The sequence below is a fragment of the Saccostrea echinata genome, unplaced genomic scaffold, assembly GCF_033153115.1.
Source record: "Saccostrea echinata isolate AGI-Se365-2 ecotype Australia unplaced genomic scaffold, CSIRO_AGI_Sech_v1 ptg000001l, whole genome shotgun sequence".
In the NCBI taxonomy this organism is placed as follows: Eukaryota; Metazoa; Mollusca; class Bivalvia; order Ostreida; family Ostreidae; genus Saccostrea; species Saccostrea echinata.
This window is the reverse complement of record NW_026889750.1, coordinates 24,089,547-24,116,549: the sequence shown is the minus strand read 5'-3', so window position 1 is coordinate 24,116,549 and position 27,003 is coordinate 24,089,547. Positions and strand designations below refer to the sequence as shown.

The 27,003-nt window shown below is 34.4% G+C and overlaps 1 protein-coding gene across 4 annotated transcripts; it reads right to left on the bottom strand.

Annotated features, from left to right (window-relative positions):
• Positions 1 to 4,701: 4,701 nt before the first annotated feature.
• Positions 4,702 to 26,657, bottom strand: LOC133187567 (zinc finger and BTB domain-containing protein 18-like). 4 transcript variants are annotated; one of them, XM_061322988.1, is made up of 5 exons: positions 26,599 to 26,657; positions 20,639 to 20,845; positions 19,067 to 20,235; positions 18,028 to 18,269; positions 4,702 to 5,304 (listed from the first exon to the last, which is right to left on the bottom strand). In XM_061322988.1, the coding sequence occupies exons 2-5, from the start codon at positions 20,771 to 20,773 to the stop codon at positions 4,757 to 4,759; spliced, it is 2,094 nt and encodes a 697-aa protein (XP_061178972.1). In that variant the 5' UTR covers positions 20,774 to 20,845; positions 26,599 to 26,657; the 3' UTR covers positions 4,702 to 4,756. The 4 variants fall into 4 exon arrangements, with proteins under 4 accessions (XP_061178972.1, XP_061178982.1, XP_061178963.1 ...); XM_061322998.1 differs by lacking the exon at positions 4,702 to 5,304 and adding an exon at positions 7,842 to 8,444 and having other exon boundaries at positions 26,599 to 26,646; XM_061322979.1 differs by lacking the exon at positions 4,702 to 5,304 and adding an exon at positions 8,827 to 13,164 and having other exon boundaries at positions 26,599 to 26,655.
• Between the last annotated feature and the right edge of the window lie 346 nt (positions 26,658 to 27,003).

Here is a 27,003-nt window from a genome sequence, read left to right as displayed (position 1 = left end):
CCGTCGATATACTTCAAAGCATTTCATCAGCCGTCGTTATACTTTGTGTTTTATAAGCCCTATTAAAACTGGGATAATTAATTATTTCGTATTTCATCAGCCTTGGATTATTCAGTCTACTTCCATCATCAAACAATTTTTCCTTTGCATTTAAGGTCATAGGATACCAAAAATCCGGAAAAAATGGGTATTTGATCACATTAAGTCCAAATAAATTTGTTATATGGTAAAATCAGAGTAAAATTGTATTTTGGGTGATTTCATTTTTTTTTTTTTGATGTGCTTTGAATTTCTATATGAATATAAAAGTATAGATTTTGGGAGAATGAAAAAATGTCTTGTTTGATGGGGAAATTTCATGATAAATGTGATAAAGCAATGATGAGGCCTGTACAAATTGTTTTACAGATTTCTACAACAAGATTTTTCTAAGTATGTCCTTAATCAGAAGAACAAACGACAAACAAGATGATATTTTTTCAGTTTCTTGCATTCAATCGAGCTGTCAAAAAATACAATTAAATACTAATACTTGCTTTTAAGAAGTAAATATTAAGAGATTTCGCTCTTATTCCATTTAAATTCTACCGTGGTCCCATCCTGCTATAGATGAATATTTCAATCCACTTCATTGGGGCACTTTCACAGAAAGTGTTACTAGTATTTCCCACCCACTGTTGTAGGGAGGATTTTAAATCATCCCAGTCTGTTTTCTCTTTTTTGTTCCTTAAAAAGAATATAAAACACTCTCTTTTATATTCAAACTACATGTCGTGCCGAGTCTGTAAGTTTGTTTTAATGTAAACCAATGTAAATGTGCTTTCTTTATAAAAAGAAATTGTCGAAAAGTTTATTTTAAAAGCCTTCAGCGTTAAAGAAAGCTAAATTATCCTCTCCATTTCTGTTCATATTCATGCACTTTCTACATTTGTATTCCTGTTTCCATTTTCATTTAATGTATATTTGATTAACATGATAGAGTCACGTAGTTCACTATCGCACCAACGCGCCATCGAGGTTTGGGTTGATGGCACGATGACACGAGGACGAAGGTACGATGATGCGATGGTGCGATGATGATGAAGCGATAATGCGATTAGGTAGGTGGGATGACACGTTGGAGCGACAGCGAGACGTTGCGATGATACGATCTCAATGACGCAATGGTGCAATAACGATGGCGCGATGGTACGATGGCGATGAAGCGATGTTCTCTATCGCACCATCGTCATTGCATTATCGTGCCGTAGTATCATCGTCGTCGCACTATCGCAGCACCATCATCGCGTAATCGAACTTCTGGCTCTATATATCCGGGTTCCATAATTAACATAGGTATATTTAGGCCAAAATAAAAAATACCTTTGTTTCCCCTAACGCGACCGACCCAATTAAATTGCGCCGACTGAAAAGATTTTTTAATACGATTATTTCTATATATATTTTTTTTTAATATTTATCAATGAAAATACAATTTCATCAAGATCCGTTTTTATCAGAACGGCCGATTTTGTTCTTCTGTGATTTTCAAGCGTTTATTGGAAACAAAATGGCGCCCATAACAGACTGAGGTTTAACAGAGACATATAATAGATTTTCATTCATAACGTATTTTCAAAGCTGCTGTCAGAAAAAAAAAATAATTTACCTACCTACCTACCCAACTTGAGATTTTAGGGTCGGGTTAGGGGAAACAAAGATATTTTTAATGATGACCTTATATTTTGATTTTATATCTCAGATCCCCTGTAGTGTACCCAAGCTTCATCACTAGTCTTGTACTTGTTATTTCCGTAGACTCTAAACAGCATTCAATTTAAACCCAACTTAAAATATCTCCCTATCGACAATATAGCACAATATAGCATCCGCAGAACCGTGCTAGATAATTGCTGTCAAAGGTGATACTTTTAAAATACACAAACCATAAAAAACATCCAAAAAAAAAAAATACAATCAAAAACTTTTTCTTAACATTTTATTCATCAAAGCTGTAAACTACTATAAAATATTGCTAATTTACAGGTATACAGTGTAAAGAAATACGTTGTGTAAAAAAAAAATATATAATGCCACAAATGAAAAATAACACAGAAGTTTGAAGTCATTGTATATAAGCAGACTTTCTCCTTTAGCATACGTCTCAATTAAAATAGAAACAAAAGAAAAACAATGCGTTTTTGAATATGAATGGAGATTCTTGTATCGTAAGTAGAAACACGACAGTACACTGTACAAAGACTATATGGGTTTTCGATTGATCAAAGAAAGTCGTCCAATCTGATAAAATAAACAAGGGGTGGGAGAGGAGGGGGAAAGTACACGTTTCTGCATTCAAGTTCATACATTTACATAAACTGATATAAAATTAGGCAAAATCTTTCGCTTTGGTATACCCTGCGTTTCCAAGTCTTAATAAGTATTTTGTTCAGCAGCCAGCACTAAATTTACCCCTACCTGTATGGTTTCCGCTGCTAATTCTCTTAATTAAAATATACGAATATTATAGTTCACAGTGTTCAGTTGGAATTTTCGATAAACATTTTTCCATATTTTAAACATGCACACTCACTGACTTTAAAAAGTTTCTACATATAATCTGTTAGGAACGTTTATCCCTGATATTCATATTGTGTTTGTTGTAAGTGTTCACTTTTTGTATATTTCAAGTTCGTTAACAATTAGCTTTCTAGTCTAATACAACCCTTGGAGTAAAAAAAAAATTAATAATTAATAATAATATAATAATATTTGCTAATAAATAAAGTAACAGGTAAAAGATAAAAAATACGGAATTCAACTTTTTCATGAACAAAAATAACTGATAATGCCCTTTCAAATCACATGTACAAAATAATTCACCCTGATATTATTAAATGAATTTCATGTTTCAAACAAGACGTTTCTTATATTCAATATACTAGTATTCCTTTGTATTTCTAACATACTAATCTAATACAGTCAGAACACTCAAACAAAGTCCAACGTCAACTGTGGATATATTTAAACAAAGTGAAAGTATATGTTACATTGATAACTAAGCAAACATATAAGTTTATTATACATGTATATGACACAGCATCCTAAAACATTTCCATGAGGGATTTAAAAAAAAAAACACTCAGTTCACTGGCAATTTTTAAATTACAATATATTTTATTTGAAATAAATGTAAAAAATATTCAGGGAGGAACATGCAAAACAAAAGATTTTTTAATACCTGGTTTAGACCTAATAACGATGAATTTTAAAGGATAAATAAAGAATCAGTCCTCCTTTATATTTAATTACTACAGTTGTATATACACCAGCAGAACAACTCTATTATTTTACAAGTAACAAATCTTCAAAGCCTACCGACCCGCAACAACGTTCTAGTTTCCTGTAAACCTTTGGTAGAATCATTTCTACAGCATATTCAACAAGAGGCCCATGGGCCACATCGCTCACCTGAGCACATTGGCTAGGCAAAAGCACAAATCAGTTTAGTATTGAAAAGATTACCCGGGGGGGGGGGGGCTTGAATTTTAAACTACCTGATGATGCTTCCATGTCAATATAACAAATGGCTTTGTTGTACTTGAGAAGATTTTTTTAAAAATCCCCATATATTCCTTTGTAAAAATTTGATCCCCCATTGTGGTTCCTCCCTACCCCAGGGGTCATCATTTAAACAAACTTGAATCTACACTACCTGAGGATGCTTCCATATCAATATGACTAAATATAGCTTTTCTGTTCTTTAGAAGAAATATGTTCTTATGTAAAACTTTCGATCCCCCATTGGGCCCCACCCTACCCCTGAGGGTCATCATTTGAACAAAATTGAATTTACACTACCTGAGGATGCTTCCATATCAAAATGATTAAACATGATTTTCAGTTCTTGAGAAGATATTTTCCTATATGTTCCTATGTTGAATTTTCGATCCCCCATTGTGGCCCGACCCTATCCCCGGGGGTCATCATTTTAACAAACTTGAATCTACACTACCTGAGGATGCTTCCATATCAAAATGACAAATCATGGCTTTACAGTTCTTCATCAGAAGATATTTTCCTATATATTTCTATTTAAGACTTTGATCCTCCATTGTGGCCCCACCCTACCCCCGGGGGGCATGATTTGAACAAAATAGAATCTACACTGTCTACCTGAGGATGCTTCCACATAAATATGATCAATCAGGGCTTTGCTGTTCCTGAGAAGATTTTTTAAAGATTTTTCCTTTATATTTCTATGTAAAACTTTGATCCTCCATTATGGCCCCTGCCCTTCCCCCAGGGGTCATGATTTGAACAAACTTGAATCTACATCACCTGAGGATGCTTCCACATGAGTATCATCTTTCCTGGCTCTGTGGTTCTTGAGAAGATTTTTAAAAGATGCTATTAATTTTTCACTGATTCTTTATCTCCCCTTGAAAGAGGACGTGGCCCTTCATTTGAACAAACTTGAATCCCCTTCACTCAAGGATACTTTTTGGCAAGTTTGGTTGAAATTAGCTCAGTGGTTCTTGAGAAGAAGTCGAAAATGTTAAAAGTTTATAGACAGACAGACAGCTAGACAGATGGACCCAGGACAAAAAGTGATCAGTAAAGCTCACTTCAGCCTTCGGCTCAGATGAGCTAAAAACCAAACAAATCCACAAATAAAGTCTTTTAAAAAATTAAATTATATATATATATATAAATTTCTTTAACTATATTTGGTACGATGCTGCATATAAAACATCTATGCATAGTTGTGGATTATTTATATTGGCTTGCCGGAACCCTCGGGTTCTATACCAGTCTCGTCATACAAAAATGGACCCAGTAAGTCGTCATCTTCTTCATTACCCGACTCAAGGTCAATTTGTTCATTGTTGGAATCAGGCGTAAACTGGATTGGGGGAACTCGTCCTTTTCTCGGGTGTTTTCGCCTTGTAGCGAGTTGTTCCTGATCCGGAAGTCCCCCTTCTGGATCCACGAAGTTTTCTGTCTTTTGATACAACAGATGATCCGGAAGTGGTTTCATTTCTTCCTTTTCTTCTATTGTATCCTCAAAATTTTCGGCCATATGTTTGTGATACAACAGATGACACAATCGTCCAGATCGTCCTTGACACAAAGGGACATTACAATAGTTACACTTAAATTTGGTGTATATGAACCAACCCGCTTTTGTCCTAATTTTGTTGGATAAACAATACGCACACAATTTCTTGCAACCGTGGATAACTGAAAGAAAATGCAGACTTTCATTCGGAATTCCAAGACCTATCACAGTATTCTGTTTCTTTGCCTTTTTCATCGAACAACCTGGAAATGTAATGAAATCTCAATATTCATTTCCTCCTTTTTCTTTAAATGAGATACATTGCATGAGTTAGAGATCTTTCTTTTCATTCTTAATTTTCTAAAAATGGCATTTCTACAAAAGCAACACTTTTCAAATGCATACACTTTAAGTGAAAACAAATATGTGTTGCAAAATACTTGAAACATTTTAAAGTTATAGAGAAAATTCTGTAAATGTACTTATTTCAGCAAGTTTCATACTTGTCACACGTACGAGCTGCCTACTAGTATATTACGTGGAATTCACGATCATAGCCAAAATATTATTTCACAAATACATGAAGAATGCAAACACGGAAAGCTAAATCGTGATTGCTCTAATTAGTCAATGACCTGCTAAGACGTTAAAATTAGTACACATAAGTATTTTAGAAAAATAAAGAAACTGTTCAAAACATGAAGCATGTTGAAATTAATAACAAATTAATGTGCAAACATTGTTAAACACTCAGTGCATGGTATTTATACTTTTGGAAGTAATATATGGATACAGTCTGAAACTTTGTAGATATTGTGCTATGAAAGAAAATACTTGAGAAACATTTTTTTTATCAACGAAAGCTATTGTACAGCGGTACTGAAAATTTTAACAAGAGGTCCTTTGGCCACAACGCCCACCTGAGTCACTTTGGCCCCTGCTGCTCTTCATCTGCCGATATTTTTTTTTTAAATTTCCCTCTTTAATTTCATTTTTAAAAAATTGACCCCATAATGTGGACCAAATCTGGCCCTGCTAGAGCTGTGATTTAATCAAAGTTGAAACCACACAACTTTGGGATGCTTCCATATCAATACAATCAATATAGCCCTGTCGTTCTGGAGAAGATTTTTTCTTGTACAAATGCATTAAGTAAAATTTGGATCTTTAATTTCGCCCAAACCCTAACCCAAGGGCCCATAATTTAAAAAAAAAAACGATTCCACACAACAACGAAATGATTTCTTTCTATATAATTTAATTGTGTTTGTATTCTAGCCTCTGATTGGTTAATATCCAAAAAGGAACACAAATTATTTCTGTATAACCTGGTTTGGTATGGGGACACACACCCCTAACAACCAGCTGAATCATCTGTATCCATACAATCCTCTCATTTCCAGTCCCCGGGATTCATGAAAAATTCCAGATTTAATAAATGAACCTTTAACTTCAAGCAATAATTCGATCTTACCACATGTATACAAACAACAAGGCTGGTGGGCCTATGTATCAGTTTTTACCTCCCCTCGCTTCCCATCACTTCCGCTACTACGGTTGTATTATTGAGCGGCAAATTTGAACTAATAAAAAGCAACGAAATTTTACACCCATAGTTATTTAATGATTTTAAAATTAAATTATAAGGAATGACTCTAATTCTTGGCCAAATTATTTGAGTATAACCTGGTTTGGGTCAGTTTACGCTTCGCGGATTATAAAGCGTAAACTGACCCAAACCAGGTTATACTCGAATAATTTGGCCAAGAATTGGAGTCATTCCTAAAATAATCCCTTGTAAAACTCCGATCCCTATTGTTGCCTCACCCTATTCCAAGGACCCTGATCTGAATAAATTTGAATCCAAATACCTGAGTATTTGATATTACATATCAATATGACTAATAATGACTTTGTTGTTCATTAGATGAAGAATTTTCCTCTAACTTGATCGCATATTGTGCCCCCTTCGGCTCAGGTAAGCTAAAAAGTTTTTCAAACCTAATGGGAAAAGGAAAAGTACACTTTTATCTTATAGCAAAATAAAATGCTAGTCAATATATGCATTGCGTAAGCATGCCAAAACCATCATTCACTATAGATTGAAAACAGATTTCTTGCAAGACGAAAAGAAAAGCGTCCTTCATCTTAGCATCTTCGTTGGAATCGTATGATCAAACCAAGTCCTTCGACGCAGTAAATAAAATATACATGTATTTTCTTTTATATTCAAAAACTTTTTTTTATCTCACATCTACGAATTAATCTTACTCCTCCCTGTTCCAATTCAAGTCTGTTTTTGAATGAGTGTAAGTTGCATTTGCCAATCTGATAGTACCTAAATGTGTATATATGAAACATCATCTCTCTTTTAAAATACATATAGAATTTAGCACCAAAATGTACTTCAACATATTCCTAGATTTTTATTTTTTAAGCTAAAAATGAAAGTGGTAATAAATATACACAAACTTAATCCGAGTCTGGATAAATGAAAAAAGCGTAAAATCAGGGTCCAGCTGTAGCCATACAACTTTCTTATTAACTTAAGGCACCTGATCCCACCTCTGGTGTTTCCAGAGGTCCGTGTTTTTGTCCTGTACACGTTTCGTATTTTTTTTACAGAGTTTACGAGATTGACCACATTTTGTTATCCGTATTTTTTTCATTTAAACACTAAACATACTCAATATTTTTACTGTTTTATTACAATATCAATTATTAAATTGTTAATGACAGCTTTTGTGGATTTTTTTTTATGTCAAGCTATTTTGCTAAGAAACAAAACAGTTGATCTTGAATATAAATCAACTCATAATTATAAAAACAGAAGAACTGTACGATATTCTCGAGTAACTCCACCACCAATTTGAACAAAAAGTACTTCATAGAAGGGTCCATTGCAAACTGGGATATTTACATAAACGACACAGTTCGTGAAAATCTCGGAAACAATTTCGGGGCGGGCCCTTGCACAACGGAATGTCGCAAACAGAACATTTGGCGCGCGTGCGTACAGCCAATGTTCCATCATTAGTTCTGCGACCCAAGTGCTTACAAACAAGGCAATACTTTTGTTTTCCTTGCAAACTCTCCGAAACATGAATTCGATTTTGATCCATGTGAGGTAATTCGGACTGCATTTTCAAGAAGTCGTCGGGAGATAATTGATTCTCCATTTCCACAACTTGGACTTGTCCAGTACTCTGGCGATGATCCCCAATATCGGTGTCGCCTTTAATATAGTCCCCACTGACAAACATCTGACCCAAGGTGTGATCAACAGACGTTGTCGCGTTCGATATATTTTCTTTTGACAAGTATGAAGCTGGTATATGTCTAGGGGGAAACCTGATGTTGGATGAGTGATCAGAGTGGTGTTGAGAGTGCAGCACGCCATGCCCTGCAAAACAGAAACAAATAAATATTGCAAGGGCATGGCATACAATTATTACACTTAATACAGATATCAAGCTATCTGTGACTTATGTCGTTAACTTTGGCAGTATGGTATTCGAAGGACAGCAATGTTTATTACTCTAATTGGGTTTCGAATATTAATCCACTGAACCAATAACACACACATTATCTTTAAACTACATGTATCTTCAATGATTAAATGAAACCCAATCCATGCAACAATATGAAGTATTTTTTTTTTAAATGCAAAAGGGGTGGGGTTTTTTTTGGAATCTGTTTTTCATGTAGGATAACTATTTGCATATTCTGATAATCTTGCTTTGACAATGCATGCATTTCATTCCTGAATAAAAAAAATATGAGAGAAAAATAGATAAAATTTATTTAAAATCAACAAATACAGCATTTTGTCAAATATAGCTGATAAATTCTCTACATTATATATATCATTATGAATACATATACAAATCTGACTATAACATGCAGTATACTTCATTTTCAAATTTCTTTTTCACAAATGGCAGACAATGTTCTGTATATGGAATGCTTAACATATAATCAACATAAGACTATTCTACAGCAAATATGGTATAAAATTAATTTCTATCACCATAAAAACTTGTGTAATTATTATCTGTTTTAGGCTGTCACTCATTCATGGACATCATTTTCTTACCAATATATTCTCTTTTTGAAATGAAAATGAAATAATCCAGCCTTTAATTTGCCAATGAGGAGAGGGTAAAAATAGCAAAGCTTGTAACATTACTGCAATATTTATCAAAATACTCCTTAACCCCTGAGTAACAATGGAATTATCTTACACTATTAGACAACACTAAGTTATTACTAATGCTTATACTTTAATATAATATAATAAACTGAAAGTTCTTTTACATGCAAGATTTTTTTTGGTAAATATTGCTTGATTTACAATATGAGCACACCTGTTGCTCTCTTGACTAGATTATGATTTCAGCTTCTGGTATCACACATACTAAAACTTCGCCATTTCAGTCTTACATAATAATAAACATATTGTTACCATCCTCTATATTACTACGTTTAACAGTTTATCAAATTTCATAAAAAAATAAGATTGTTTTTTCTAAATCTGAGACTTATAATACTAGCAAAAGCTAATTCTGCAAGAAATTGAAGTTACTGGTATGTAAATATCCTACAATATGAAGAGGAATTTGTCAATTTTTATTTCTCTTTCAATGTACCAAATCATGAATTTAAAATAAATACCAGGGTTTTTTTATTGTTGTTTTTTAAATAAAATGTTAAGACACCACTTTCAAATTACTTTGGTGACCCTTAAAAAATTATTTCCATTTTTCCAAGGATATAAGTGATTATTGGGTGAGGAAATTAATTTCAATGTTAACTTACTTCTAAATTAGGACACCATTTGAAGCAATTTTATGTTTCACCTTGGTAACAAATTTAGTCTTCTATTTCATTTGTACACTGTATACACAGTGTTATGTTTCAAATGGAAAGTACAAATTGTGGATTAAAACTAAATAAACATGCTTCTAACAAAAGGGGAACAGTCATTCACATTACATATCTTGATAACGAAACAACCACCAAACAAGAGGCCCATGGGCCACATCGCTCACCTGAGTACATTGCCTTGGCAAAAGCACAAAACAGTTCAGTATTGAAAAGATTACTGGGGAGGGGGGGGGGGGGGGCTTGAATTTTAAACTACCTGATGATGCTTCCATGTCAATATAACAAATGGCTTTGTTGTACTTGAGAAGATTTTAAAAAAAAATTCCCATATATTCCTTTGTAAAAATTTGATCCCCCATTGTGGCTCCTCCCTATCCCAGGGGTCATCATTTGAACAGACTTGAATCTGCACTACCTGAGGATGCTTCCATATCAATATGACTAAACATAGCTTTTCTGTTTTTGAGAAGAAATATTTTTCCTATATGTTCTTATGTAAAATTTTTGATCCTGCATTGTGGCCCGACCTTATCCCAGGGGGTCATCATTTTAACAAACTTGAATCTACACTACCTGAGGATGCTTCCATATCAAAATGACTAATCATGGCTTTGCAGTTCTTCAGAAGAAGAAATTTTCCTATATATTTCTATTTAAGACTTTGATCCTCCATTGTGGCCCCACCCTACCCCCGGGGTCATGATTTGATCAAAATAGAATCTACATTACCTGAGGATGCTTCCATATAAATATGATCATTCAGGGCTTTGCTGTTTCTGAGAAGAGGATTTTTAAAGATTTTTCCTATATATTTCTACGCAAAACTTTGATAGTCCATTGTGGCCCTGCCCTACCCCCAGGGGTCATGATTTGAACAAACTTGAATCTACACTACCTGAGGATGCTTCCATATAAATGACTCATCATGGCTTTGCTGTTCTTGAGAAGAAGATTTTTTAAGATTTTTCCTATATATTTCTATGTAAAACTTTGATCCTCCATTGTGGCCCCGCCCTACCCCTGGGGGTAATTATTTAAACAAACTTGAATCTACACTACCTGAGGATGCTTCCATATAAATATGACTCATCATGGCTCTGCTGTTCCTGAGAAGATTTTTTTTAAGGTTTTTCCTATATATATCTATGTAAAACTTTGATCCTCCATTGTGGCCCCGCCCTACCCCCAGGGGTCATGATTTGAACAAACTTGAATCTACACTACCTAAGGATGCTTACACATGAGTTTCATCTTTCCTGGCCCTCTGGTTCTTGAGAAGAAGATTTTTAAAAGATGCTATTAATTTTTCACTAATTCTTTATTATCTCCCCTTGAAAGAGGGTGTGGCCCTTCATTTGAACAAACTTGAATTCCCTTCACCCAAGGATACTTTGTGGCAAGTTTGGTTGTAATTGGCACAGTAGTTCTGGAGAAGAAGATGAAATTGTGAAAAGTTTACAACGACGACGACGACACCGACGACAACGACAGACAACGGACAAATTTTGATCAGAAAAGCTCACTTGAGCCTTCGGCTCAGGTGAGCTAAAAAGTATGTAATCAAAATTTTAGAACAGAGTTCTAGGTGGGTAGTTGGTGAATGTTCAATGAACGAACAGATTACTTGTCCACTGCCATTAATTAAGGTAAATTATCTCTGTCCTTCATCACCAAAGTTTTGTTGTAAAAATCTACATAACATTTGTATAAAGTTAGAAGTACTTACAATTATAATTATAAGTGTACATTTTTAGTTCATAAGTCTGTTCTAAATGATGCATTTCAAAAATAAAAAGAAATACACTGTTAAAATAAATAACTTGCATACATCTATACTCCATCAGTATAGTTTGTATAAATGATACTTCAGGTTTAATTTTCTCACATTCATACAGGAACATACCAAAGTTAATTTGTTGTGAACACTGATAAGTAATATTGCACTGCAGAACTTGTGAACCTTAAATTTAACAAAGTACAATATTTTTTTTCAAGTCATGTCATATTTCACAAAGAAGATCAAGGAAAAATGTATAATGATCAGCAAAAAAAAGACACCTGAATTTATTCCTCATCATGCAGAGCAAGTCAGGCATTTCAAATAATGATAAATATTTTAAAATATAACCAATATAACCAACACCAAGGAATAACATGATAAAAACAAAAAACAAGTACATGCATATATAATGAGCAGCCTCGTCTTAAGTCATAATCAGTCAGTCTGCACCAAAACTTCTAATCAAATTTTGATCCAAAAAGGAGGTCAGCAGTAGTTTTTATGATGCTGACAAGTGATTTTCTTTGAATTATCATCAATATGAACAAACACTTCACAGTTCTTTTCTGTTTTGTTTTCTATACCTTTTACCTATAGAATTTTACAAGTTACACATACATGTACTGCTGTAAAGTACAAAATGATGCCAGATTATCACTAAAGCCTACTTCTAGCCAAGATGGTCTAATGCTGTAAAAAGTTTCTGGTGCACACTGATCAATTACCTACTCTCAGTACAACCTTAGTTTCATTGATAAAATTTCTCTTGAATAAAAACAACTTTCATCTTGTAACCTATGATAGTTTTGTCACTGTGGAGGAAGACTGTCGTTTACATCTGGAGTGATGATAAATCGAGCATTTGCTCCTCTTCCTGGGTACTGATACACTGAAGCATGACTCCACTTTAAGTCAGGAAATTTGAATTTCTTGTACAATTCGTGGAAGTCACGGAAACAGTTCCTTGGTGGTCCTTTGCATAAAGGGGTATCACAGGCGTTACACTTGGCTCTGGTTCTAACCTTTAGGAGCCCCTCGTTGGTCTTTCTGCCCAAATACTTGCAGAGGACACAGTTCTTTTGCTTGCCTTGCAAACTCTCAGTGCAATGGACACTTACATCACTGAACGAAGGGATCATACTTGACAGTTGAGCAAACTCGTTTTCAGTCATTGTGGACACAAGACTGCTGGCCGACATCAATTCACCATCAGCAGATACTGAATCATCCAAGGATTTGTCATCCTCCTTACCAATTACACTCTCTTTGAAATCAATTACAGGTTCATAATGCTTTTTCTTTTTGCGTCTGCTACTGCCTCCGTTTGGTGGCGTGACATACACAGAAAGAGGTGGGGGTTCTATGGGGGTCAGTCCACCACTAGGTGGAGCTGCATACATTGCCAGTTGGGTGAGAACCTCTGTTGCCCGATGTGGTGTGCTTATCCAACCATGCTCTGCAAGAGACAAGAGAAAGAGTTTCATTACAGAGCATGGCTCAGAAGACACACACACAACATGGAAAGCTTCCATACACAAAAGCTTAGCATGGTTTCTTGTCAATTTTTGCTTGAAGCTTTCATTGAAAACTTTAAAGGTAATAAACTGCAAGCTGCATAGAATATATTTAGTTGTTTACAAATTTTATTTTTTCAAAAGAGACAAAAATGTTCAATTAGCAGAATACATTTCCTCTTCTTGCTTTCTGCAATTTTTTTTTTTTTTTTTTTTTTTTTTTTTTTAAGCAAATAATCAAATCTTTGATATTTTCATTTTCAGACCAATTCTTTCACACATACCCAGTAATGACATTGGCATACAACACTGCACAATTTCATGTTTGTTTTTTTTCCCCCCTAGTTATTGTCAGTGATGAACCTCACTTCCAGGGAATACAATAATGGAAAAGTATAATGATGAAATTTCTTTTTATTTATGCTATTGTTTAGTGTGATTGCTTTGTATAAAAGAAGATGTACCATAACCCTTGAATTGTGTATATTTCATGTGTGGATTTTAATGGCTGATTATTTATTAATTTATTTCAGTCATGATATGTGAAAAGGCTCACAAACGGTGCTCTTACATATACGACCAGCAGCTATACACTCTTGTGCTTTGAGACATTACTCTCAATACCAAAGAAAAATGTTTCAACCAATGTTGTGAGATTCAAATAGAATGTTTATTAAAATGTATGGTACATTGTTCAACATTTTAATACTTTTTGATATGGCATCAACAAATGCTACCTGCACAAATTACTTTTGACAAACATGTAATTATCATTCATGTACATTCCTTTTAAGTTACATATGCCTTGCGAAAATTTTCAGTAAAGTCAGTATGACGTAAATGGTAAATACATTGACAGGTATATCAATTTTTTTTTGAATAGCATACTTTTGTTAAATTATCTTAGAATGTGAAGTTCCCATATTTATATTTTCTTTTCAAATCTTCATGAGATAATTCTGGGTTGCATGATCTCAGTTTATGGTAGCCCTGAAAGCATGCTTGACCCGCTCTGCACAATGCAACATCGCACTCGGAACAGACATAATGCGATTTCACAGGCCAGCCTAGTTTGTGTTTAGTATTGCGCATGCTGCAGTAAACACAAGCACGTTTCTTGGAGCCTGGCAACCTTTTCAAATAATGTCCAGGGAAGCTATCACTGGATTCACTTTCTATCCCTGCTTCTCCCCAATCGTTTTCATTCTTACCTGGAAGCAGAAATAGCTCTACGTTTTAGACCAAACTTTTGGATTTAGCAGAGAATTAAAAAAAAAAAATCATGCAAAAAATTGTATTTTTATTTTGATAACTTTAAAAAATTTAAGCTGATTTTGATTTGAAATAAATTTCGAAAATTGCAAATTTTCAATCAAGATCACTTTTGAACATTTGTATTTGAAGATAAAATGTTAATGAGTATTTTTAGTTTATGCTATTAAATAATAATTAAGAGAGGAAAGTGAATCCAGTTGTTTGCAAAACAGCATGCTGTATGGTTCATTAATTGCTTATAGTCTGAATGCACATTGAAACTGAAAGTATTTAAGAATGATTTAAACACATGCTATGATAATGTAGATATCTGGAGTGTAATAAGAACACACATTATAAAGTACTTTGAGCATTAATGTATTTGAGGGGGGGGGGGGGGGGGGGCTCTACCTGTTGATAACAGATCAAATACATTTACTGTGTGTTTCAGGCCCACAGGAAGCAATTTCAGTTTTGTGTGTGTGTGTTGTTTTTTTTTTTTTTGGGGGGGGGGGGGGGGTCCTTTACCAAACATTTTCAGTTGAGGGGACCTAGTAGGGTTGGCCGGGAAATACCAGTGGTGGGAATTACCAGTGGTAAATACCGGTATTTCCCATCCTGGTAAATACTACAAATTTTCTCTAAGCTGGGAAATACTGGGAAATACAAAATTTAAAGCGACAGTACGGCTCCAAAATGTGTGCTTTATCATCCAAATTTACCCAATATGTCATTAAGAAATAAGGTATAAAGTTGATGTAAGCAGTTTGAGAAACAGAAATATTCTCTACTCAAACAAAATTAACGTAATTAGAATCTGCCGGAAAATCAAGGGTCGTACGAACTGGAGCAATCTTAGATCTGTTTATTTGTACCACGTGAATTCTAAAACGGCACGTGCCTACACTGTAGAGTTTACAGTTGTAATGAATATTAGGTGAAAGCAATTTTCAAAAACACAAATTATCATAACTTTCTGATAAAATAATCTAAAATAATGATCGTAAAGATTTTAGTCTGCATTCAGGCGAATTTAACAGAATTAAAAGTACAAATGTTTACGTTTTCTGTATTGGGGTCCGAGAAAGGAAAAGCCAACTAATCATACGTTATCGCGGCAAATGTCATACTAAATATTTTTCTGCACAGTTAAAAAAAATTAGCATTTCAAATGGCAACAATGTTTATAAGTCAAAAATGTATTTTTTATGTTGAGTTTACACTATTTTTTTCTTTGAAAGCAATGGAAAAATGAGAAATGATAACTAGTATCAACAAACCTGTCGAATAGAACCTTCGAGAGCCCTGCGTGAGTGTCGCCGAGTTCCCGTTTCTTCCTTATCCAGCGATTTTATTAATCCCCAAACTAAATTTTAGTCAGGAAAGTTGCTTTTTCAAGTTCTATTTTCAGTTTCTTTTTCTTTTTGGTCGACTTTGTCAATGTAGCAGGCCTACCGGGATTCCCTCTCTAACCATGCTGTTTTGTTTATGAAAACTACGCATGCGTGCATAGCATGGAATGTGGAACCCCGAACACGTTGCGATGTATATATTTACGTCCCATAAATAACTATTAATTTTAATGAAATAATCCAAATTATTTAATTGTAAAAGTTGTAATTTTCTGAAAGTTTATACATTTATGAGTAGTAAAAAAATTCCAAATCTTGTCGGAAAATTTTGTCTATTCAGTTTTTTGATGAGATGCGCCGTACTGTCAATTTAAGATTTTATTTCTTTAATTCATTTCATCTTATACAAAATTCAGAAATAAAATGAACATAAAAACAGAAGATGAATGAAATTGAATATGTCTCAAACTGCAATTTAACATACTTAGTATATATCACTATTCCAGCAAGGTCCCCTACCCATATGCATTTGTAGCAAAACATGTTTCCCTAATTGTATTTTATGAACAAAACTGAAGTTTCTTTTCAGTTTAGTAAAATTATTAATTTTATTAATTACAACTCCAAGAACATACTAGTCACCTGATAATAAACTTGTTTTAATCCTTCTATAAACACTGTAGTTATTACAATCAATCATGTTGTTTGAACTAATTGACTCTGGACAGTTTTGAGATCCTGATTTGAGAGATAATTGCCTGAGTAGATTACTGAAAGGCTTCTTCTTAGGTTTGATATTTACACAGTATTCTACACTTGACAATTTTCTTAGATCCTTCTTTAGTTATATAAATAAAAACAAATGGAATCTTTAAGTTCATTTCATGGACCTATATAGACTACATCTGACTTAAGCAAGAAACAATGGCATTCATGACTAGTATAAGAGTATACTGTGTTATGATTATTTAAATTGAAAGACTAGGAAACCAGAAATTTTCAAATCTGGGAAAATCATAAAGGTTGGTATCTCAGCCAATAAGTGGTACTACATGTCTATACCTAAGCAAATATGAATAAAGTTAAAAATATGTAGCTATTTCTTATTTCCCAGTATTTCCCGGGAAATACCAGTAATTCCCGGGAATTACCAGTATTTCCCACTGTACTGGGAAATATGAGTATTTCCCGCTTTTTTGCCAACCCTGGGACCTACCAAGCATATATTCCATGACAATCAAAAAATTTTAAAAAAGTCATCAGACATTATTATTGAGGGGACACAAGCATAAAGTACCAGTGTTTTCCATAGTATACTATAAATTGGCAATATTAGTGGGGGGACACAATCCCCACCCTCATCCCCCACCTGCGGTTCCTTGGTATTTATTTAATTCATATGTTGGCTCCTGTAGAGCAAGTTCATGATCATCTCCTAAGTTTGAATTCCCACAACTGTCATGAATTTTAAATACAGACAAGAATACTTTATGACTGTATTACCCCGGTAATTAATCCATGGCCAACACATGTGCTGCAGTTTGAATCGGCTAAATCAAGTACATGTACAGAATTCAAAATCCAGTTACATCTTTCTCAACTTGTGTCCAGTATGCAAACAATTTCACCCATGCAATAGCACAAAAAGTGTTTGTTACTCCATAACTACTCCTAAAGGTTTCACAGAGTGAAAAGTGCATGATTGAGAAATATCACTAAGAGTTGAAAGACAGCACTAAAAAGATGAATATTACATATAATAAACTCTAGTTTAACTATAGGACAGCATCAGTACAACTGTTTATACATAAAATCATACTCTGTCAATCTGATAATAACAGACATTTTTAACTTTATGCATTCAACAGCAACTCTATATGTTATATACAATGAGCAATGAATAAATTTGAACAAATTCTACTGAGATCGAATGAGAAAGGTTGACTAATGAGGAAAAGTTGACTAATAATAGAATGTGTAAAGTGCAGAGAAATGTTAATATACATGTGTGAATAATTCTAAAACAGCATGGTCTTGCTACCAAAAATTTAGTCCCCCCTCCCTTTTAAAAATAAAACAAAATGTCAATGGTTAAAATCTTTTTAGATCCAATGCATTAAGCACATTACATATACTGGTAACTGCTACTTTGTGGCAACAATTCAAGCTGTTTTTCTTCTAACCTGAAACAATACTAACCTTTGAAATTTGGATCCACCCACATTGTTTGGTCACCAGTAATGTTTCCCTCCATTGATAAATCCTCTTTGTTCCAGTCACCCGTGACATCACCTTCTGTGTCGTCCGCCTCCGAATCTCGCTGACCCGTGTCATGAGGTTCATCTAGTGAGTCCACATACATCTCAAGTCCTCCAGGTGTGCTGTCATTGTCCATAGTCTCACTCTTTACAATACTGAGATCAGGTTCACCTTGCAGAGAGCTGGAAATTAATGAAATCATTAATAAAAAATTACAATACATGTAATTCATTAAAATTTTCAGATCCTACACATTAGATATAAATGTAATACATACATAGAGAGAACTTTAATTTCAGTTTTTACGAATTGTAGGGCTGGGACGATATATATCGAGATATCGATAATATCGATACAATGTGAGGGTGATACGCATATCGATACATATGAGGAAATATCGATATATCGTCAAAAGATTTCTAACATGTTTTTCTTTGTTAGATAGATATATATATATATATATATATATATATATATATATATATATATATATATATATATATATATATTTATTTATATATATATATGTACTTAACATTTTGGGTTAATTATATAAAATAAATATGCTAAATATAAATATTAATTATGAAATACATAATAATTAATACCACTTGTGTAAAATGATTTTGTTTTACAACAGATATACAGCTTCTTAGAATAAATTATTTCTTATTTGTGAAGAAATGTTTCGTTCATTTTAATAAAAAAAGAAAACATTTTGTAATCAATTCGACATATCGGGATACATATCGTATCGTGACTCAAATATCGTGATACATATTGATATAGAAAAAGTTGTATCGTCCCAGCCCTTATGAATTGGATGGCAAAAAATTTTGGTTCTTATTAATTTTTTAATTAAATCATAAAGCATTTTAAAAAATTTTTCCTAGCTTTGCATTTTCTACTGTATTTCTTAAGGAAGACAGTATTCAGAAAATTTTGAACCCTTGGTTTGCAATGTTAAACAACTATGTACCTTTTTTCTTTCCTTCCATCATTTGTCTGGGAAGCACCAGCCCTGCCTGACTTACTGCCCCTCTCTGAAGTAACAGAAGTTGTAAACATTGATCTGCCCCCCTGAATATCTTGACTTGACTGTACAGGACTGCTAGGAACTAGGGAAGAATTTGAAGACCTGGTCAAATGCTGCATGGCTTGTAAAGGCAAGGAATCAGGAGGTCTTTCAGTTGCTTTTGACCTACGCAGAGTGGGTACGTCTTCAGTTTGTCTAGATGAGGATGTAGATAATGTTCGATGAGAAGTCAGAGGTGGAGGAAATGAAGAATCTCTCAGATTCGACAAAGCACCATCTGTGTTGGCAAAGTTTTCCAGAGGATTTACAGTTATGGAATCATGTGGATGGTGGGAATGGGCTGCACTATTGTTGCTAGCACTTGGGTGGTTTGATTTATCTTTTGATATGTCAATGACCTGTAAATCAGAAGAATTGTCTATCTGACTGGCAATTCCTACAGACACTGCTTCATCCACACTAATAGTATTTGTGTCAGGGTTGACCTCTGTCTGAACAAGTTCTATACTGTCCTCCACTATCTCTACAGGGAACACAGGTTGTTTCTGGGAACTACCATTAGATCTTTGACTAGAGTTCACAGCACCAGAGTGATTCACTTGTTTTTCTTGCTGTGCGTAACTCTGAGCCATCGATAACCTATCTGCAATCACTGATATATCTGAGGGGCTTCCCATCCTGAAATGCTTGGGTCTCTTTGTGCTTGGGCTCCCGGCTCTGAGGAAATCTGTGGATGGCCTCTTTAGTTTGTCCTGCACTGTTTTCTGTAAGTCTGAAGATCTAACATGGCGGAACTCTATCATGTCATGGAATGTATAGCGATACTGTTCATTACTAAAGTTTCCAGTCCCTGTTTTTAAGCTAACACACTTACTGAAGTCTGCACAACACTTGATCACACTATCAACCTGTAGCAATCTGGCGATTTTCTCCACTTCTTTACAATTCTCCTCAGTTAACATCATAAAGCCTTCATACAGATATTGTAGGAATGTGTTTATGGAATCTGCTGCGATGTCTGATGCCAGACGGACCTCCAGATGGGAACCTATTGAAGACTTTTCCATGGACTGTAACATAGGGCAAGCAGCTACTAAAATTACACGATGGGCCTGTAAGAAAGAATAGTTCATGTTAATCCATATGGTAGGCACAGAGAGACTACACTGTATCATTAAGCATGAATAATAACATATCAACATTGGAACAGGATATTCCCTTCAACATTATTGTCAAGAGATACATGTATAAATTCTAAAAGAAATTCATCTTATTACCACCAAAGTATATATACATGTATATGAATATATAAGTTCAAGATTTGTAAATCTTTGCTATTCATTAGTCATCACTGAATTCCACCTATGACAGGACTTATTAAAAAGTAGAAAATTTATTTCAAGTAGCTCAACCACCCTTTTTTCCCTGATCCTTCATAGTATTTACCGTTACCCTCTGAATGTATGACCAAAGTTATGTCAAACATTAACGAAACTGTGATAGGAGATCATTTACTTTGATAACAGTGGAGCCTGATCTGATGACAGCATCACAAAGGACTTGGCTTTTCCACATGGTAGACAGCTGATAGAGCAGTGAGCTGGAGTGGATCTGGTTAGTGTAGAACTTCTGGTAACAGTTGGACAACATGATGTAAGTTGTGTAAAATTTACAAAATCAAATGGAGTGATGACTATGTCCAGAATTTAATTGAACATGAACCTGTAAAAAAAAAAAGAAAATACTACAAAATGAAAAAGAACAATGAAACTCGAAATGCCTAGGTTATCTATTAAAGTAGTGTCATCATATGACTTTCTTCCCAGTGAAGATAACAGACAAGTACTATACATGTATCACTAATATTTTGTTCTATGTTCAAACAGAATTTGGATATAATTTAGAAGACTTTAAAATTCTGAATAAAGAAAGTTTGTGCAGATCGGACATGATGTTTTGGCATCAGACCCGGGTTTTAAACTAACTTGTAATCCTTGATAGCCATTTGGGCTACTGAACCTTGCAATTCTGGGGCCCACATCAAAATTTATTCGCCCACAGATTATCACACCTTCTATTGAATATAAAAACAACAACCCCATTTTTCGTTTTTAGCTCACCTGAGCCGAAGGCTCAAGTGAGCTTTTCTGATCATATTTTGTCTGTAGTCCGTATGTCTAGTTGTCTGTCAGTCTGTAAACTTTTCACATTTTCGACTTCTTCTCTAGAACCACTGGGCCAATTTCAACCAAACTTGCCACAAAGTTTCCTTGGGTAAAGGGGATTCAAGTTTGTTCAAATGAAGGGCCACACCTTCTTCCAAGGGGAGATAATTATGAATTCGTGAAAAATTAATGGCATCATTAAAAAATCTTCTTCTCAAGAACCACTGTGCTTGAAAATATGAAACTTATGTGGAAGCATCCTCGGGTAGTGTAGATTCAAGTTTGTTCAAATCATGACCCCCGGGGGTCGGGTGGCACCACAATGGGCGATCAAAGTTTAAAATAGGAATATATAGGAAAAATCTTTAAAAGTCTTCTTCTCAAGAACAGCAAAGCCATGATTGGTCATATTTACACGGAAGCATCCTCAGGTAGTGTAAATTTGAGTTTGTTGAAATCATGACCCCCGGGGGTCGGGTGGGGTCACGATGGGCGATCAAAGTTTTACATAGGTATATATAGGAAAAATCTTCTTCTCAAGAACAGCAAAGCCATGCTTGGTCATATTTATATTGTAGCATCCTCAGGTAGTGTAGATTCAAGTTTGTTGAAATCATGACCCCCGGAGGTCGGGTGGGGTCACAATGGGCGATCAAAGTTTTACAAAGGAATACATAGTAAAAATCTTTTTAAAAAACTATTTCTTAAGAACAGCAAAGCCATGATTGGTCATATTTATATGGAAGCATTCTTAGATAGTGTAGATTCAAGTTTGTTCAAACATGACCCTTGGGGGTAGGGTGGGGTCACGATGGGCGATCAAAGTTTTACATAGGTATATATAGGAAAAATCTTCTTCTCAAGAACAGCAAAGCCATGCTTGGTCATATTTATATTGTAGCATCCTCAGGTAGTGTAGATTCAAGTTTGTTGAAATCATGACCCCCGGAGGTCGGGTGGGGTCACAATGGGCGATCAAAGTTTTACAAAGGAATACATAGTAAAAATCTTTTTAAAAAACTATTTCTTAAGAACAGCAAAGCCATGATTGGTCATATTTATATGGAAGCATTCTTAGATAGTGTAGATTCAAGTTTGTTCAAACATGACCCTTGGGGGTAGGGTGGGGCCACAATGGGTGATCAAAGTTTCACATAGAAATACATAGGAAAAATCTTTAAAAATCTTCTACTCAACAACAGCAAAGCCATGATTGGTCATATTTAAATGGAAGCATCCTCAGGTAATGTAGATTCAGATTTGTTCAATTCATGCCCCCCCCCCCCCCCCCCCCCCACCACTTTTATATCTAAACTTTTCAACCTTTCAACACTGAACTGATTTCTGCTTTTTCCTAGCCATAGTGCTCAGGTGAGCGATGTGGCCCCTGGGCCTCTTGTTTTTTTTTTTTTTTTAATCATGTGCTTCGTGTTTCTTTCCATTGTAACACTATGCACGACTTATCTAAATTTGAAGTGGAACTCTTCTGTTTATGAAGATTGATATGATCATTCAATATCATATATAGAGCACATAGCATGTTTTCATTCACAAATAACAACAGTACTTTTTCGTTTCTTGGGCTCACTGACCCATCGATGCCACATTGTGCCCGACACAATCACTTAGACACTTTATGTATAAGTACTTCTTACGGGCAATTATACTGATTACTGATTACGAAATTTTTCAAGAGAAAAATACAAAACATTCGGACAGAATTGAAAAACAAATATTTATTATCATAAATTTTCTAATCGCCATGTGGGCAACTTGAACGTAATTTTAAGTCGCCCACATGGAACATTAGTCGCAAATTGCGAGTGGGTGACTATTAATTTCAAACCCTGCAGACCATGGCTATCAAGCCTCCATGTAAATTGTCTAGAAACTAGAGTCATCACCATCAATCTCTAATTGGAAACATTTTTAAGTCTCCAAATTAGCATCTTTTAATAGTCATGTTAGTTATCTAATGTAAATATTCAAGTTCAATAAAATGGAAAATGCCTAGGATATAACTAAATCATTAAAATTAGTGTTCAATTCTAAAACTGGTGACATTATATTTGTGTATGAACAATATTACTATTATGAAAGTGCTTCAAACTTCAGGCATTTTTAGTTGTCAACTTCAAATCTGGAATAAGTTAGTATGGCATTGGGCTTGACAAAATTTGAACCCCTTTTGGCTTTATTATTATTCACACAATATTAATGTGAAGATTCCGATTAGAAATAATATAATTATGTTTAGATATTTTTGGCACCATCTATACTGCTTTAAGATATAAATCAACTTATTTGCGAGCTCTTCAAGGAACGCCTGGGTGATGGGAAAATTTGGACTTTGCATATTGATCCAACTGAAGTTTTTTCCTCAGTATCAAATCACTGCAGTCTGTGCAAATTTTTTTGGGTCACACAGGACATTCCTCCTGCATACTTGAGGAACACACAGGACCAAACTTAATTTTGTCAGACCAAAAGACCTAAGAAAGTGAAACACGTGAAAATGCAGAACCAAGAAAATCTTACAGTCCATGAGGTTTTAATCACACTCATTTACACACTTGGATTTGTGCAATATTCTTAAAGCAAACATTTTTATGACTCCATGTCAAAATAGTAAAACTCAAAACTGGACACTGAGACATCAGACATTCTGGTCCGTTGTAAAAAATGAAGCATCGGACCTGAGGCACTATACAGCGGTCAGGTCCAACAGTCCGATGTCTTCTGCATAGACTGCCTCTGGACCCACAATCATTTGAGAATTGCATCTAGCCACAAACAATGTTCTTGCGGTAACAATAGAAGTTCACAAAAAATAAACTCACTTTAATTTAACATTTGTTTAATAGATAATGTAGATAAATCATTCTTTGTTAGATAATGTAACCATGTAAAACCCCTTGTGGAGAACCCTGAATACACACCTGCGCTCACCCAACTGACACACCATCAACTTATTATACTCCGTAGTGAGTCAACCAGTTTGAGAAGGGTGGTACCTTCTTTCAGTCTGAAAATCAGTGGGGTGTGGGCACTCATTGGGAGAACACAGTAAGCTAAATTTAGACCTAGCTGCAGATCTGTAGCTCAATGGTCTGAATAAAAAAAATGGAAAGGAAGACCAGAGAGCTATAGTGCCACCCATTGAAAAAAAGTGTATAATTTTATTTATAGTGCATAAAAAAGTGCACAGTTTCTCAATTTATTTCTCCGTATATCTAAAAATATTACTGTGTGTTCCTATCACATTCTTTTACTTCTTCCATGACAAAACTGTATGATAAGTCATGTACAAAGTGCATTGGACCGAATTATCTTGCCATCCAAAATGGCAGTATATCTCCTACTACCAAAACTCTGTCACCATAAGCGGAAAACACACCAGGTTACTCACTAAATTATTTTTTGATTTGTTTCTTGTTTGCTACACTTAGTAATGAACTTAAACATTGTTTCCAGAACTATTTTAAAAAATTAAGTTATTGGGCTTATACAAAACTACTATAAATAAAATGTGTATCACATCCATGTACATTACGACCAAAGAACCCTAACTCCGTCACCAGGGCCATCTACAGTATGTCAACGTATTAATTAGAAATTTTTTTCCAGTTTACTTTTTTCTCCCTTCATCTTAAACTTGTAAACATAGAAAACTAGTTTAGAAGATTTAAAATAGTATTTAATTGTATTTAAGGAAAAGTATCAACAACAGAAAAAATAATGGTAACGTAAATTACAAGTAATAACGTCAGGCTACATTATCTCCAACGTGCAAGTTGAAATGAAAAATAAAATATTTTTAGCCGTATTCAATATGGTATGTCATATTAATCCTTTGGCAAAAACCTTCATGAATATGACTGACATGTAAAAATGAGCATATTGACGCACATGTCGGAGGTATCGATGGAATAGCTCATAAAGGAAAAAGTACTTACTGATTTCACTTAAAATATGATAGATACAATACATTATGTATAAATATTATTTATTTTTGACGCATTCTTGAAGATGACTAAAAATTTCTTGGCATTTGATTGTAGATTTTCAGCACATAAAAAAAATGACATCAGAAACGCATTTGTTTACAAACAGAGCGGAGTTTCCCTAAAGCGGAGTAAGGGTAGTGATGGAGTTAGGGGGTTTGGCGATAAATCGGCGAAATTTTCGATGGTCTCAATTTCAGGACCAGGAGGGCTATTAATAACAGTTTTGGGGAATGTTTTGTAGTGGAAATATTTTAAGAATGCGTTAGAAACACACAGTAATATTTTGAGATGGCATTGAAATAGTTAGAATAGTCTAACTGTGTCTTGAGACAAACCCTCACCACAGTTAGAATACGTCCCATATACCTGCAATGTAGCAAATCAGAGCGGATCCGCTCCGAATTGATTTTGAAGAATATAAATGGAGTTCCACTGAAAATAACTACAAATTAATCATAACAAACCTTTCTTGAGATTGCATATGCCTTTTAACCTAAAAAATAATCCATATTATATATTATATAAAATTCAACTCATTTTCTCAATATTTTTCCTCGCTTCAAATTTAAAGGGCATGTAGACATTCGGAACTCTCTGGATTGTTCGTAGAAAATGCACAGAGTTCAAGTTATCGCCAGTGTTTATTTTGCTACATTGCCAATACAATAACATGGAATGAATTCTATCGTTAAACCAGGTCCATAGGACAATATCATTTTAATGATAGAACATTCTACCTAGCTGCGGAAATATAAGAAGAAATAAATTGTGAAACAGCTCACTTTTTTGTGTGCATTAAGTAACAATTTTCTCAATGGGTGGCACTGTAGCTCTCCGGTCGTCCATCCCAATTTTTTCAGACCAGTGAGCTACAGATCTGCAGCTAATTTTAGACCCTGGAATTCTTCCCTTATGAAGGAAAGGAAAATCACTGCATAACTGAAATATTACTTGCATGTTTGAAGAAACACACATTCACAAAGGACAAGGATTAAGAAATTAACTTTTAAAAATATTGTTCTTCGTTAAAAGTTTCATTGCAAAATAAAACCAGGTGAATATACTGAATTTATATGTGTCAAAATTATACTACACATTGAGGAAACTCTGCTCACAATCGGGCCAATGTTTGAGGGGAGAACAGTCTCAGGACGAAGTCGAATCGTTCAGAATATGCCTATTATGTGGGCCGGAAATGTCACCGAAATACAGGTTTCACTCTTCGGATATTTAAAAAAGTGATTTAGCCTTGATTTTACAACTTTAAAAAACTAAAAACCGCAGATTCAGATAAATAATGTACCCTTCTTGAATCAAAGGTCAGTTATAAAAGTCCTCTTCTCCTGGTCAGTTTGGTCTTACTCCGCCATTGTTCGTGGTGTCAATGCTCATACTAATAAACGATCAACGCCTCTCCCAACAACATGTTTGATAATTAGTCAGCCCTCTTTCCTTTAAATTAGTTTACGATTTTCTCCATATCAGTTTAATTTTTAATGATGGTAATATTATTTTTTAAATTGTGATTCAAGGAAAATATCTAATTTTAGAAAATAGATCTATGTCATTTTTTTTAAATTAAAATAAAATCCACTCATCATTTTATATCTATGTACTCTTCATTAATTACATTTTTAAGTTGTATAATATCATGTATATATAATTTTGGAATAAATAAGTTTGAAATTTACTAAAATGTAAATTCACT

What these genes read in the sequence shown, in the direction of transcription:
- LOC133187567 (XM_061322979.1), bottom strand. Translation starts at nt 20,773, where the DNA reads ATGTTGTCCAACTGTTACCAGAAGTTCTACACTAACCAGATCCACTCC. An exon ending in CAGGCTCCACTGTTATCAAA is followed by an intron (nt 20,236 to 20,638) that starts GTAAATGATCTC and finishes TCTTTCTTACAG; the next exon opens with GCCCATCGTGTAATTTTAGT. An exon ending in GGTGGATCCAAATTTCAAAG is followed by an intron (nt 13,165 to 18,027) that starts GTTAGTATTGTT and finishes TGTCTCTTGCAG; the next exon opens with AGCATGGTTGGATAAGCACA.